Consider the following 16,656-nt stretch of genomic DNA (forward strand, 5'->3'; position numbering starts at 1 on the left):
CACTGATCTTCCCAAAAAGCCTGTGAAGAAAGAAGAGCACTAATTACTACAGATGGGGAAAACTGAGGCTCAGGCAATAAAAGACTAATGAGGTACACTTATGTTCATCTGATGGGTTCGGAAGCAGGAAACGGCCCTCCTTAATGAATGAATCAGCCGCCTCCTCCTCCCACGCCACAGCCCAGTGCAGTATTATGGACAGCAAAGGTTGCTGACATCAGAAATGGTCAGGGCAGATCCATGGCAAATTCAGCCCAATGTCTTATCTCACCAAAAACCAGTATTCTGAGGCTCTGACCTTGTGCTACAAGTATCACCACCAAACTCTTTAAGCACAAAATCTCATTCAATCCTTACCAATCCTCAAGGAAGATGATATCAGACCCTGTCTGATGAAGAAATTGAGTCTCAGAAACAGTAATTGCCTAAGGCTGCAAGTGTCTGAGGTTGATATGAACCAGGTCTGCATGAAACCAAACCCTGCAACTTTGAACATCATTGTATTTTGTATTTCCTACAACTAAACACAGACCTCAGACAATCTGTGCAGCAGAGAACGAAGCATTCAGGTTTGTTATGTTTTTATTTTGTACTGGGAATTGAACCCAGGGGTACTTTACCTCTGAGCTACATTCCCAAACCTTTTTCTTTTTTATTTTGAGACAAGACCTTGCTAAGTTGCTAAGGGCCTCACTTGCTGAGCCTAGCCTTGAGCATGTGATCCTCCTGCTTCAGACTCCCAAATTGCTGGAATTATGGGTGTGTGCCACCATACCCGGCTCAATGCTTCTTAGAGGCAACTGGGAAACCATAGATGGTTCTGAAGTCAAATAGCTGCTTTCCTACAGGGACCATCATTCAAGGATCTCAGGCAATTGTCCTACTCTTTCCACCAATGCTCTGGAGGCCAGAGGGCTTCCTCCATGTCCCTTAGCTCCCTTGGTCCCCTTTGGTAAAATGTGAACTGTAATAGGTTTGGAGCGCCTTCACCACTTTGTAAAGTATGAATGAAGATACTCTTTCAGGAAGTGCCTGGATTTTTCCTGCAGAATAAAAAAATGTTTTGAATCCAAATTTTTGAGTCCGCAGGTGGAATCACTGTGCACAGGGCTCTCAAAGTAAGACGCAGGCTCCTGGCATGGCCCAGCTCACTGAGGAACTCCCCTGCACCTCCACCCGCCCCCATCCTCACACACACACACACACCACTTTGGCATGAGGTGGCCTCAGAACTTTACTGTTGCCTCTGCCTGGAACTCACAACCTTGGTTGTCCAGGTAGCAGGCTCTTCATCCCCATTTAGGTCTCAACTCCAATGTCTCCTCTTCTCAGAGACTCTCCATGGCCGCCCTGCTGGTGCTGGACGCTCCCTCACGCCCAGTCACCACCAAATTGCTCTCACAACATCCTATGTTCTTTCTTAATGTTAGTTACTACAATCTGCAATTATCCTTCTTTAGAACCGTGTTGACTTGTTTCTGATCTGTTTTCCTCCACTAGGACATAAGCTCCACCAGGACAGGGGCCCCGCCAACACTGGGCCAGGCTCACCGCAGCACCTAAACAAAGCTTGGCACAGAGAAGGCTCCAAAAAGGCCTGTTGTGTGAAAACTTGGAAATTCGTACACGGTAGGGGTTCTTCAAGGACATCAGCAAGTTCATTACAACATACCAAATCCTCTGAACCAGAAAGGAACCTAAGAAAACAGTTACGATGGTCTTCACTGTCCCATCACTTGAGCAGTCAACACTCCAGAGGACCTGGGAATCGGGCAGGTCCAGAGCATGGGACAGAAGAGTGACACTGCCAGCAAATGGGCAGGTCGAAGGCAGAACAGCAGAAGAAAGAGGAGGACAGACGACATCCACCCAAGAACAATGATGGCAAGATAGTGAAGCCCCCAGAGGCAACCTTAGGGTTGTCTCCATTTCCTGAAAACTCTTTTTTTAGTTCTTGACTTTAACCATCATTGGATTTACTGCCCACCCACAGGGTCCACACCCAAAGGATTAGCTCTTCTCCTATCCATGCTCCGAGACCCCAGCAGCTCCAGGTCCTGCCTCCTGGGCCCAGGTAGAGAACATCATTGGGCAAAGCAAGTGGTCCGAATGGCTCTTTGCCACACACAACTTTGAATCTCAAAAAAAGACTTTAAAAACAAAAAAGACAAAACAATTATCAATTCAAGTAGAAATAGAGGTGATGGAATAAAAAAAGATCAGGGGTCAACCCAGACCTGGGATAGATAAGGAACATTTGGATGGATTCTGAGTGAATATTTTGGCTGGAAGTAGTGGCACACACCTGTAATCCCAGTGACTTGGGAGGCTGAGGCAGGAGGATCACAAATGTAGGCCAGCCTCAGCAACTTAGTGAGACACTGTCTCAAAAAAAAAAAAAAAAAAAAAAGGATCAGAGATATAGCTCAGTGGTACTGGGTTCAATTCTCAGTACAAAACTGGGGGTGAGGGGCAGAAGAGAAATTGGGTGAATATTTCAATCCCCAGGTGGAAGGGACAAAGTGGACCCCTAAATTACAGAGTCTAGTGATCCTGCATCTAATCAATCAGGTGCTGGAAAAATCCAATTCTATTCCTTCCTACTCATCTGATAAGCACTTGGATGCTGGCTCTTGACCATGACCTGTACTTGGCAGTGCAGACCCACAGATGACTAAGAGAACAGGCACTCAGAGTGATTGAGGGCAGATGAAAAATGCACAACTATTAAAAGCCAGAACACCCACCTTAGGCTTGATGGAGGTTGGGCAGGAGCATCCTGTCCCCTCTGTGATAAGGGCAGACTACTGTCCTCCACTGAAGCTCTGATGGCCAAGTGTGAATTCTGAAGTCAATCTTAAGGGCAGTGTGCTCTGGCAGCCTCCTGGGAAAAGGGCCTTGGACGGTCTACCCATCCACGGGAAGGGGCTGGCTCCTCCTTGGGGAGGGTGCAGTCTCCTCCCCTCTGTTCCCACAACACACTACTTCAGCTTCTGGTGTTGCCCTCCCATGCCAAATGCGGCTTCAAGCCAGAACTACTTGTAGGCTTCTGGACCATTCTTCCCTAGACCCATTCTTCCCCTCTTCCCAGTGGCTTTTCAAATAGGCAGTTTTCTGTTATACGGTTTCTGCTTTATGAATTTTTAATGGCTGTAAATCTATTGTCTAATGTCCTATTCTGCCTCTGGCTCCTCGGTCAGCACTAGTGTCTAAGCTGCTGGACAGGTATCTGACCCCTTGCTTCCTCTGCTGCAGAATTCTCTATGATATTCAGCCACCAGTTCCCCATCCCCTCGCCCAGTGACACAGAGACTTGGACAGCACCTAGCACCCAGACTGCCTCCCTCTCTCCATCACAACAAATAATGCACAGAGATCTTCCTCAAGCCCAGCCCCAGGGACCTGCACAGATATTTCCTTGGGAACTGCTGGGTCATATGGTAAGTGAAGGAAGGTTCAGCATGACCCAAGAAACCTGGCTGCTCTCCAGACATGGCATTAGCCTATGCTCCCTCAGCAGGGCACGAGGGCTGTCCATCCCAACATCCCTGAGAATATCATATCATTGGGCATCTGTGGCCTTCACGGTTCTGCCAGCCTAGCGGGTGCTTGTTTCTGTGGGGTACCTCCGGTTACCACAGGGACTCAAGCGTTTCTTCAGATGATTGGTAGCTTTCCTGTCTTCCTCACCTATTCATATCCGCCCTTTTCTAGTGAGGTCTTGTCTTTTATTGGCTGATGTGCAGGAGTCCCTTGTGTATCCTAAACTTTAAAGGTTTTAGACATTGTAATGCCCCTGCCCTTGTGCCAGCTGCCTGTTATGGCTCAGGGTGTCCACCTGTGAACAGAGTCCTTAACTTTGACGAAATCCCACTCTCAGAAAACCTGAGGGCCATGACCATTTCTTGATAATTCAATTCCTGTTTCTGGAGCCCTCATATATCACACCTGGGGTTAGGTTCTTGGCCACAGAGAATATCTTTGACCCCACAGAGCACACAGCCTACTGGAAATACAGTATAACTACAGCATTGACACAGTGACCATGGCCATGAGGGCTGTGTGAGGAGCAGGCGAGGTTAAGTTCTGGAGTTGGGGTGACTGTTCAAGGTCAACATGCCAGGGCTGAGTGAGCCTTGATAAATAAGCTTGTCAGGCAGTCCCGAGGGAGGGCGTTTCAGACCAATAGAGCAGCACATGGAAAAGCCAAGAGGGCCAACTACCAGGAGTTGAGCAAGGTTGGGGCTCAGTGTGCAGTGACAGGCGGGGCAAGTAGGAATGAGCCAGGTATCGAAGCCAAGTATCAGACTTTCTCCAGTGCAGCGAGGGACAATACATCTTCTTGTTCTCCCCATGATCACTGGTGAATTACCCTGGACACCATCTATATCCAAGGAAGAAGGCCTGGTTCAGGGATCTTAAGAAATCTAGACCCATCTTAGCTATGGAAGCAATGCGTTATTGCCTCTGGACCCACAGACAGAAAATCCTAGACAGGAAAGGGTTTATGTGCATCAAAGTTCAACTATCAAGGTGGACAGGAGACATTCCCTGGACAGGTCTGGATCATTCTGAAAGAAATGAAGAGTTTCCATTCTTGGCCTCAGTTCTCAGCCATAAGATTCCCCAACTGCCAAGTGTACTGGTACCGGAAATATGCTGAATTAAGTCATTAGTGACACAGCGGAATTTTACCCAAGACCCCACAGGATCACTGCCAACCAGCTGTTTCCTCCTGAATCTAAACCATTTTCACACTCAATAATGGTACTTAGAGGGGAAAAAAAAAAAGTAATTTGTAAATATTTTGCTTTAAGCTCTGTGACTGCCTTTATTTTTTTCCTACCAGAGAAAAAAATCTATTTGCACAGACACTGCAGTCATGCATGGAGGTGGCTTCCCGAGGAACCCCAAATCATTCCATTCCAAGAGCCAAGACTCTGAGCACCGTGACCTTCTTTCCTCCAAGTTGCCTCAACTTTCCCTCAGCAAGAAAATCTTTTGGTAGAACAACAGTCTGTCCTTTAAGGACATTAGATAAATAGGTTAAAAAAAAAATGGGGCTCTCATCTGACACCACTTCTTCAACACACACGCATGCACACACGTGTGCACCAACCATACCTGATATCTGCAAATGCTTAGTGGGGGTACAGGAGAGCAGGAGGGAGCCAGGCCCCCAAGACAGAGACTCTACATTCCCCCAACCTACGGAAAGCACTTTCCAACACAATTCCTCTACCACTTTTGCTCTGAGATAACTCCTAACTTTATAGTGAGGGACAGGGAGTCATTAAGTACCCACGGCCACCTCTATTCTGCTTAGGACAAGGGGCTCCCACTTGCATATGGCCACAGTCCACCAAGGGCGCCCTTTCTCCTGCCCTGCTTAGTGAGCTCCAGGGCCTCCCACAGAGAATGCGCGCTGCTGGCTCGCTCTCACCCTGCACAAACAGCGTCTTACCTCCTGCTTACTTGAGAGCACTTGGGGATCTGTGCCCTTACCTGGGGTCACAGAACAAGGCCCCACCAGCTCAGAGGCTTGCTAATAAGCTGGAGTCCCGCAGCCTTTTTCGATCATCAGCAGAGGCCCACAGGCGGGGCTGGGGGTGAGTCACGCTTCTGCAGGATTTAATTCCAAAACCCACAGCCCAGACTTTCCCTCTGAGAACAAGAAGGCCGTTCCACTCTCCAGGGAACCAGTGCATGGAGGGCCGGGGCGACACCTGGATCCCATAACTCTCGGAGAGCGGCTCCCAGGCCGAAGTGTTTACAGTCACACACACCAAACCAACATCAGATGACAGAGATGGGCGCCTGCCCACTGGAAGCCAGGAGGTCAATGGGAAAGAATTATTTTAGGCAGTGCTGCGCCTTTGCATTTGGGACTCTTGTCCAAACAGTGCAACGTTCTCAGGCTCCCCGTGTGTGGTGCCGCCCCTCCTGACACGCGTTTCCAGGGAACATGGAATGGCAGTGGGAGGAGCCATGCAGAGGCTGGGGCTGTGGGTCCCGCCCCCAGCAGGCCCTGGCACTACTTAAGGACCCCTGGGAAGAGCATTCGAGCTCGCGTTCCTAGTCACTCTGATGCTGACCAGCTCTAGGCCAGGTGGCTGGCAAGGTCTCAGGGTCAGCTTGGTCCCTCAGGGCTGGGAATGAGCATTCCCTGCAGAAGGCCACATGCAGAACCACCTTCTGGGTCTGACAAAGTTGCAGCAGGGGCCACTAGGAACAAATTTTCACACAGGCCTCCTCTTCCAAGGGAGACAGACAGGACAAGCCCCTTCCCTGCCTCTGCAGTCACCAGCCTCTCCTGGGGAAGCCCGGAATTTTAACCATGGCTACTCGAAATGAGAGCCCAAGCACCAGAGAGGTGGGAACAGGAGGATGTGGTGAGGCCCTGTCTCTTCTCTGGGTCTTTCTGGCCTCAGGTTCTCAGAGAGAATCCTTTCCTGAACTCAAGACCCACTGCTGAATGAGACTGGCAGAAGACAAGAGAGAGGAGAAGTGACAGGCAGTCAAGAGAGGGAAAGGAGGAAGGGAGGGCAGAGTGCAGGGCTGAGCCTGTGCGCCCTGAGGGCAGCCCGGGCCTGGGCCTGAGGTTTGTGGTCAACCCTACCAGCTCTGCTCCGGGCCAGCATTCAGAGCGTCTGGGATGTTACTGACTGGAACCAGACGGGTTTCCAAAGACTCCAGTGAGACAAGCTTCACCAGCTCAGGCACCTGTGGTGGCTCTCTCAGGAGAGCCCAAGGGCTCCAGACACCAGGAACTGTCATAGTGTCACTGTGCTACAGCCATTGAGACAACCACACCTGATGGTCTCCCACCCTACCATCCTCAGCCATGAGTCCATTAACGCCCACGGTAGGGACCCCACCTCTAAAACATGCTATGACCAAGGTGTCGAGGCCAGGTGAGTTGGACAGTTGACTTGCCAGGTGGTCCTGAGGGGAGGGCATTTCAGACCAATGGACCGGCACTTGCAAAAGCCAAGGTGGGAAGCCACAAGAACTTCAGAACTGTCCCCCTGTCCTGCCGGGGGACAGGAAGTGAGGAATGGCAACTCTGCCGTGATCTTCAAGAACCAGCCGCACTGCATGAGCTGCTAGGGAAGCAGAGATGAGGCTGATGGCACTCAGTGTTTCTGCCCTACATCTGCCACTGTGTCATCCTTCATTTTCTCCCACTTGTGCAAGAAATAATCAAGCAGAAGCCACAGGGGGTTTCTGTACACTGTAGCACCTAGAGGTGACACGTCTTTATTTCTTCAAAGAATGTGCTAGTAGGGGATACCACAGAAGTCCTGACATGCAAAGGTCAGCAGGCTGGTGACCAGCTCTAGCTCACAAGGAGCCTGGAACTGTGAGAGAATATTCGCCCTCAGGGAGACCCAAGAGCATCAAGATGAAGTCGAGATGCCCCAAGCAAATTTGCCACACGACAGATCTCAGCCCGGGAAGCACCCTAGCAGAGTCCCTCCCAAAAGGACTTTGAAATTCAGTAAATCAGCTCAATATGTTCTAGGACTGTGGGTATTAAATAAAAGAAGTCAGTGAAATCTCCGAACAATAAGCTCATTCAACACAATCTTTTTTTTCTGCCCCCAGATGGGGACTTGAATACAGCGAACATGAATAAATTCTGTTGTGTAAAAACTGGAGTTGGGGGAGAGGGCAGAGGATGGAAGGAGGATGGAAGGAAATGGCAAGATTCCCACTTGTTGGTCTAACAGGAAGTCTAAGACAGTCATCAAAATCCAAAAGGATGTCAGTGTGCTTGGAGAGCCCTGGGAGATGGTCATGGTTTGCAGTCCAGGTAAGGAAGTGTCCAGTTCCCTCATCCATCTGTTCCTTTGCATATGGCAGCCCTCCCGTTCTTGTACTCAAACCAGAAGTGGGCTCTGGGGCCATCCCAACTTGGTTCTTCTTAGGTGGACCAGCCAGACCTGACCCTGTCTCAAGGAAGTTTCACTACAAATATGCACAAAAATTACTCTCTGCTTCTCCAACCTCCACCCTGCCCCCAACAACAGCAAGACAATTAGAACTAAGAATGGTGTCAGCTATTATTCTAATTGAACACCCCAGAACAGGTGGAACAGAACTGCTTTGGTAGGCGACTTGTCGTTTGGACATGTTTGTGATTAAAAAGAGCTGCATGTCTGAAATCCTACTGTGTAATTCACAACTGAACATGTCCTGGGCCCAACATAGTCTGCATGGATGGATGGTTCACAATCATCCAACACAGTGTACTTAATGAAGATGCAAAGATAGGACCCAGGCTCCCCAGGGTACACAAGAAAATTCACCCCAAGAGCAGCCCGATGTGGACTTGGATTTTTTTTTTTTTTAAAGGGAAGCCACCAAGACTTTAAGATCCCATGAAGACTACCAAAGTGATCACCCTTTATTCTCAGAAGATTCCATAGCTCATTCTCTGGCCTCTGGCAGTGAGGGCTGATGAGTCTGCCCTTGCATCATAGGCTTCTCCTTGCTTGGAAACAAGGTACTGATGCCTCACATCACATGGGACTAGGTGTATTATTTTAATACATCATGGGTTCTTCTCTCTGAGAAATGAAATTGATCCCGGATAGCATAGACAAGCAGGACTGCCAAAAAAAAAAAAAAGACAACCAGGAAATCATTATGGTGCAGACATGGATGCTCCATTCCAATTCAGTAACTTTACTGGCAAAAAAAAAAGACTTATAGAAAGACTGCCAAAGTCAATACATTGGATCCATGTGTGGACAGCAGCAGCGCTCCCACGGTTGGAACCCAGAGCTGATGTTCCAGAATTCCAGGGCCATCCTGGGCTCATCTTCTGCCTGTTCTTTAGAATTTTTCTTTCTAAACGAAGACAAAGCTTCCACCATCTCTGACTATGCCTACTGGGAAAATCTCTGGCATTTAGGATACTATCAAGCAAGAGTCCTTGGTCTTCTTGTTTTGTACCACGTTCACCCTCTTCTGCTCTATCTCCAGCACAACCTCCCCATGATGGCTGGTATTTACAATCTGTAATGATCGAACTGACCCTTCATGGAGCCTTCTTCATTTTGTACCACAGCATCACAATGTGATCAGGTGTCTTTAAAAGGCAGCTTTACTGAGGTATAATTCATACATAGAAAAAAACTGCCTTGTTAACTACACGGCTCTGAGTTTTGACAAATACACGTAGCTGTGTAACCAACACCAATCAATAAAGATATTGAACATTTCTGTCCTTCCAAACTGTCTCTCATGCCCCTTCCCCCAGCCCAGCCCCAGCAACTACAGTTTGGGTCTGTTTTCTTTCCCTATAGGTAGTTTGGCCTTTTCCAGAAAGTTGTATAAATAGAATCACAGTGTGTAGACTTGTGAGTCTGGCCTCTTCTGCTTAGCTGTTGTGTATCACTGCAGTTAGTTATGATTTTCTTTTTTTAAGCCTGGGACTTTCACTTTCTAATTAAGAGACTGAATGGCTCTAGCCGGCCTTTGCTAGGAAGAAAACAAATCCTTGATTTAGAGGCACTTAATAAAGCCAGGGTTTGGGAATAGGGTGGCCCACATCTCAGTTTGCCCAGGAAAACCAGGACAGTTGGTCATGGAGCTTGGGAACGCTATCTCCAGAGCAGGCTTGCACAGGTGCCCACTGTGATGCCTTCTGGTGCACAGCAGGGTGCCCTCTCCAGCTGACAGCTGACTCCCCTTTCTTGGTTGAATCAGGATCAGAAGGCTAATTTTCAATCTGCGGGGCTGAGCTTCCATACCTGCCTACCACCCGCCACCAGGCAACAGCTGCCCTGGCAGCCCATGCGAGAGAACGAGGGGGTCTATTTAGAAAACAGCAAGCAGGGCTCTGTGGACCTAGGTGCCCCTCTCTGTCTCTGACACTTAACTCCCATCAAGAGCTCTGATATCACCATGCCCTGCCCAATTCTGCGCTGGTGCCAGGGGGCCATAATGCATCCAGGTGGATGCTGGCTCTTCCCGTGTTTCTCTGCATTCTCCATTCCCCGCTCCCCCATTCAGTGGAGGTTTTGGTTAGCTTTGAGATTAACTAGGGGGAAAGTGAGAACCAAGTGACAGAAAGTTAGTAAGGAGCTCAAAGCTTATTGTTAGAACTGAAGGGTCTCGCCTACATAGACTTACTGAGACATCAGGGAAAAGTCAGGCAGGACAAGGACGTGGAATCCCACACAAGGCTGAAAATCAGCAATTCCTCACAGGTCTCCTCCCAGCCTTCACAGAAGGGCCGCACGTGCTGTCTCTGGATGCTTGGGAACTGGCTGAGTTACCCCAACTCTGAGCTCCCAAAGGTGTAAAGCACAAAATGGATGTAGCTGGTACCCAAAGTAGCTGTGAGGACTCCCACCCATTGGGCAGAACCATATCACAGAGGTTTGGGGGTATCTGCTCCCCTGAATTAATTTAACATTCCCCTTCTCAATGTATTTACCAAGAGCTTTTCCAAGTTATTTCTCCAAGCAGCCTGGGAAGCAGATTAGTAGCTATTATCCTCACTTGTACAAAAGAGGAAACAAGACCTAGAAAGAGTAATTGACTTGCCCAAGGTCACACAGCAAGTTAGTGGCAAAAGCCAGATTAGAAGCCTGAGTCCCTGAGTGCCCAGGCTGACTCCTGGCTCTCTGCTATCCCCAGAGCATGGGCCAAGCCAGGGAGCCAGGTCTGTGCCCTTGGGAGCCTGGCGGCAGTCACGTGAGCTGCTGCAGAGGGCACAGTCAGGCTCATACTCACAAGCAGAGACCTGCAGGATCCTTCTCTGCACCACCAGACAGCAGCAGCCCTGTGCTGGAACAGACAGAAAGAAGGCTCAGGTTGGGCAGCCACAGGCAGCCACCGTGGGCTCTCCTCTCCACTTCCAAAATTTGACTTTGAGATTTTTCTTCATTTCCCTTTGTGATCCAGTGTGCTCTTGAGGGTCAGAGCAATGGTACACACCAGCCCTGCGCCTGGAATTTATTCCCTCACCAATCATGTCCCAGACCCTACCTATGCCTGGCAATGTGCCAGAGGCTGGGGAGAGTCACTTTGGAGGAGAAAGACAAAGTCCCTTTCTTGAAGGCGCTCAGTCTAGCAGGGTAAACATATATTCACATAATCACAAGACCATGTGACTAATTGAACAAGTTATCTGTCCAATAACCACAGTGTGTGGGGCGTTATGAGGCTGTACCAAAAGTAGTGAGGGACACAGGTGAAACTAGGGGAGGATTTGTGGAAGACACATGGCAGGTCCTGAAGCTAAGGAGAGTTTAAATCATCAGCTAGTCCCTTCCTGGCTGAGGGGATACTGATAATGAATCTCTGTCCCCGATAGGACAATGTTTCCAACACTTCTTTCTAAATAAATTCTTGAATGGAAAATCTCCCTTTAGAAATTCAATTCTCAGGGATAGTGTATCCTGATTCTGACTCTCTGAACTGTTGCTTAATCTCTGTAGGCTCAGTTGACCTGTCTCTCTAATGGGAGTAAATAAATCTGTTTCAGACCATGGCTCCGGACTTAACAATCTCTGGAGACAGAGTCACACACGAGTCCTCAAGAAACGAATTCCTCACATAGTCTAGGGCATTCCCTTTCCCACTAAGTCTGTAACTCTCCAGCTCTCCACAGGAAATTGGTTTTATTTATAAGAATCACAATCCTAAGCTGACCCTTGCTGGGTGACCCATCTCCAGTCCCTCCCTCACTTGGCTCCTCTCCCCAAGACATGTCCTCCCTCTGAAGATTCCTCAGTGACCACAAAGCAACTAGCATGGAAGAGTGGTCATAAAGTCACATGGGGGAACACTGAAGGCTGTTTTCTAGATGGGGAAACTGAGGCCTGGAGAGCTCAGTGACTCGCCCTAGGAAATGGAGCATATGGGTCTTGGGGTACCTGAGCTGCTACCCACACGCCTGGTCACTGACTGTGCTCCCTCCTGTCTCTGCCGAGGGTCTGGTTAGAACAAGCCACCATCCTCTCCCCCAGACTTGGGGCAAGTCTTCCTCTCCTGAAAGACAGAAGTCTTTAGAGAAACATTTCCTGTCATTAAAGGGATTTGGAAGAGAACTGGCACAGCTTCCTCAGCTTTGAAGTGCCATGGCCCCTCATGGCCCTTTAACTGTGCTGGATTCAGGCCAGTTCCCAGAGCTCCCACCCTTTCAGAAGAGGGGAAGGGCCCAGAGCAGAATTCCCCCACTCCAGGGGCCTTTCAGCACCAACGGTGACCTCTCGATCTTTCTGTTTCTGACCATTTCATTGCCACAGCATCAAGGGCTCCCACACAAAGAGCTTCAAAGTCAGGAGAGTTCAGGGTCAAGTACTGTGAGCAAACTGTGAGGTTAGGGTACCACCACGTTGGAGCCTGTTTTAAACAGCATTCTCATGGCCTCTTCAAGCCTATCATAGCTGAAGGTGACTTACACTAGACTTCTGCAGGTGTCACAAGATTCCGTCATAGAACATGTAAGTAAGGAGGAGGAATCCCCCCCACACACACACACCGGCTCTTCTGTCTTCCAGGTGAGGAAAGTGTACATATGATTACAGTCAACCCTCACAGTCCAGGGTTCTGCATTCTCGGATTCAACCAACAGCAGATCACAAATTTTTAAAAAAAATTTTTTTAGTTGTTGATGGACCTTTAGTTTTTATTTATTTATATGCAGTGCTGAGAATCGAATTCAGGCCTCACACATGCTAGGCAAGTGAGTGCTCTACCACTGAGCCACAACCCCAGCCCAAGTTTTTGAGAAAAAAAAAAAAAAGTTATGCTATTGCTCATGTGTAGTTAGGTATTGTATTAAACATGTTCAGACTATTTTCTTGTTATTATTTCCTAAATAATACAGTATAACAACTATATACATTGTATCTAATATGATAAACAATCCAGAGATGCTTTAAAGTATGTGGGATGATATGTACAGGTTATATGCATATACAAGACCACTTCATATAAGGAACTCAACCCTCCTTGGATTTTGATATCCATGGGGGTTCCTGGAACCAATGCCTGATTCCAAGGGACTATGGTACTTTTTTCTATTTTGACATTTCACTTTTTTAAAGGAAGCATGACTCTCAACTTTGACTGCATATTAGAATCACCTTGAAGACCTTTTAAAACTACAGTGCCCAAGCCACAGTCCTGGACAACTTAACCAGAATGTCAGGTGGAACCTGTACTTTCATATTACCCCCACCACATTAATATTTTTTAAAGTTCCCTAGATGATTCCATTGCCTTAGGAGGAACTTCCAGAGGAAAAAGCCCTGAGTTCCTAGGCATGGAAAATAATTCCTGATGGTGGATTAAAAGTTATCAATCTGTTCATCTCTCTTCATCCATTTTTCCTTTTCAGCCTCTCTGATCACAGATTTCAGGATTCCCAGACAAGTTTTCAAGTACTCGCCTGGCTGGACTCTTTGCCATTCCTTTCCATCTCCAGTGCCCTAGAGCTAAGTGGTGAAGCAGGGGATTAGACTCAGAAACCAGAGAACACAGGAAAAGGATTACAATTTCAATCAAATACTCTGATCCAAAGTCTGAATATTTCAACCAGGCCTCTTTGGATCCAAATGTGATGCAACTTCAGGAAGCTTCAGCATGATGTTCCAAGTGCAATCCACAGATAGTAGGTCAGTCACATTTGGCCCTGAATCCACTCACCAGCTGGGAGAGCAATAGGAACCAGAATCCTTGACTGCATGGGGTGAGTTCAGCCAATGGGCTTGTGCACAGTGATACAGGATGCTCTTAGGAGAGTCATAAATATGGAAACACCCATAGATGGGAACCTTTTCAAGGCACACTGTAGGGTTTGGCACTACATCCTGGACACTTGTGTGGGTCTTACTGCTTATACAACACCAAAGAGATTCACATAGGAGGAGACATAGTAATTTTGCCATGATTTTTTATGATATCTCTCATGAAAGTTCCATCCTTCAGAGAAGAGAACCCCCTATACACCCACACCCGTTTTTGCTTAAAGTCATGGCTATCTAGCAGATGGGCTTGGAAAAGAATGGAAGAGAGGCCTGGAAGTTTTTTCTGTATTAGACATAGAATGATTCCATCATTCCTTAGTTCTGGGGCTCTCTTTACAATGGAAAATCAGAGCCTCAAAGTGATAGCTATTTTTAGAAGGTGTATAATGGGTAACATGCAGACTGGAACGTGGAAAAACAATTTCTCCTATAAGCAGTAGCTGTAGAAGATTTATAAATTAGAGAAAACATTTTGAGAATGTGAAGACAGTGATGAGACATTCTACCTCTGTGGGAGAGGGAGAGAACAAAAATAAGAATGCAGAAACATAGGCGGTATTTAAGGAAAAAATTAACAATGAAGAACAAATTTAACAGTATTACATTTAAGAATTTTTCTTTATAAATTTTACAGAGGTTCTGAGAGTCCAAATAAACCTTACTTTTCCATTTTTGGAAATGCACTTAACCACTATACTTAATTAGTCCACAAATATTCAATTTGGACTTTTTTTTTTTAATTTCTCAATCTCTGACCAGCAAGAGAATATTGATTCTAGTCAAGTGGCACTGGCCAGTCAGATCTGGAGCCCAGCCTTCTTCATTTTGCAGAGACCAGTGTTTCCATTCAATGAGTGTTCAAACACAGACCATCTGCCTCTCAAGAAAACAAAAATTCTGCGGGCAAAACTCCTTGGTGAAAGGTAAAACAAAAATATGAGTAGCATGACAACCCTGAGAACCAAAATAAAGGTTTTTCTCTTGAGTCCAACATTGGAAGATGAGTTCAACCGATGAGTTAGATTACTCTGTAATCTCAAGAATTCTCAAGATTATCCATTAATCACTGTGTCTGATTCACTGCAAAATGGTAAGGCAGATACATGTATTGCCAGAAGCATAAACACTCTGAACTGGAAACTAAGTTTCTTCAGTTGGCCAGAAGTGCCTAACTGATCCTCTTCTAGGATGGGAGGATTTTCAGCTCCCTGGAGAGAAAGATAAACTAAGAGGACTGTATCAGGTCAAAAGCCAAGTCAGAAGCCATTAACATCAAACGCTGCTGATGATCAGTGGTGAGAAGTGGGCATTTGGCAAGAATGCACCTGTTATCCTTGGTCCTTGGATTGATTTACTGATGAGACCAGAGCTTGCCACCTGGACCCTGGATCTTAGGGCAGATACCCCTTCAGCTTCACAATTCGGGAAACCCAAGGGACTCTAGAAGCCACCTTCCGGTCAGGAGGCGGTCAAAAGCCTGGATTCCCCCAAAAGGGAGTAAGGAATACAAAGGGTCAGTGAACTTCTTCTGTGTTTGAGACTGCTAAGGACTTATTTCACCACAAAACGGACCATGATCCCAGCAGAACTTGAGATGAGCATCCCCCTCCCCTGTTAGAAATGTGAGAGAGGCCCCAGGGAGGCGATCACAGGAAGAAATTGTCAACTAATTCAACCCAGTTACCCCTTCCCCCACCAGCTTCCGTGCTGAGCCAAAGACCCTCTTGGTACAGGTGAAGCGCTGTCTAGGAGTTGGTTCTTTCACCTTCCCCAGTAACCAAATGACTCAAGTGAGAAAAAGCAAATCAACACTTTTAGACAATACTGGTTTAGGGAACTAACGCCGGTCCCAAACGGTCCCTTTATGTCAGTTTCAAAAATAAGAAACTACTGAGGGTAAGATTCCTTGGGAAGCCGAGCATTCTCCTTTATTACTCACTCCCAAGGGAAAACAAATATAGAAGCAGTATTTCCTCTGGCAGGTTTGGAGGACCAGCGCAGCACGAGAGCAAAGGCTTTTCCAAAGGGAGGGGCGGCGGGGCAAGCGTCCCGCTTAAGAGCTCCTTTTTCAAAAGACCAGCAAACCAAGGCTTCTACCGTCCAAGCCCCGTGTACTAGATGGGCGCCTGGCACACCGGGGCCGACCGGCCAACCAGGGTTTGGCCAAGATCCTCCCAGCCAGGGCCAAACCCAAAGTTCGCTCAGCTGTGCAACTGGGCGAAGCCCTAGCCGGGACGCCTCCAGGCGCTCCACCTGCTGGGCACCTCGTGCGGGCCCCCAACCTCCACGCCCCGCTCAGCTTGGGGTGGCGGATCTGAGAAGGGCTCAGGGAGAAACGATTACCCAAGCTGCGGGGCGTAAGCACGGGAGGCTAGACCTGCCAGGACTTGAGCAGCGCGCCCACCCCACCACCCCAGGCGCCTCCCGCACCCTCTTCCCGAGTCGGCTCTTTCCTGGGATCTGCAGGAAACCCCCTATCCCAGCGGTGCCCGTGCGAGAAAACCCAACAAACAACTCACCCCTTCGCCCCGGCACCGCAGCACGGTTGCGACCTTACTTGCCCACGACTCTAGGCATCTTTATTCCGGCGGCCGACTGGGGGTGGAGTGGGGAACGCGGGGCGCACCCTCTCTCCTACAGGTGGGAAGCCGAGCCACCACCCCAATGCCGACTGCCGCCTTCAGCTCCCGCGATGGCCAAAGGGCCCGGGCCGCGGCTTGCCACGAGCCTACCTCTGTCGCCCCCTCTTCGGCCCAGGTCCCCTGGGCGGGGGCGGTCGACTTTGCTCCCCTGAATCCCGGCGGGATGAGCCCTAGCCCTCCTTCCCCTCGCAGCACTAGGCAGAAGGGATGGGTGCTCGCCGCGCTGGGACCCCGCGCCCTCA

General features: G+C 48.4%; 1 protein-coding gene across 6 annotated transcripts in view; it reads right to left on the reverse strand.

The window, feature by feature from the left end:
- The window catches only part of Afap1l2 (actin filament associated protein 1 like 2), a 93,120-nt gene that overhangs the window by 76,221 nt on the left and 243 nt on the right, over positions 1-16,656 (reverse strand). For 4 of the 6 annotated variants that reach the window (XM_047553290.1, XM_047553291.1, XM_047553293.1 and 1 more), the window contains exon 2: positions 10,750-10,803. The exons of 1 other annotated variant lie outside the window; for it this stretch is intronic. In XM_047553290.1, the coding sequence (XP_047409246.1) occupies positions 10,750-10,803 (54 nt within the window). Of the gene's footprint in view, positions 1-10,749; positions 10,804-16,291; positions 16,626-16,656 lie in introns of those variants that run through there. One more of the 6 variants, XM_047553295.1, reaches the window with a different exon arrangement.

The sequence above is a fragment of the Sciurus carolinensis genome, chromosome 5 (genome assembly GCF_902686445.1).
Source record: "Sciurus carolinensis chromosome 5, mSciCar1.2, whole genome shotgun sequence".
NCBI lineage: Eukaryota > Metazoa > Chordata > Mammalia > Rodentia > Sciuridae > Sciurus > Sciurus carolinensis.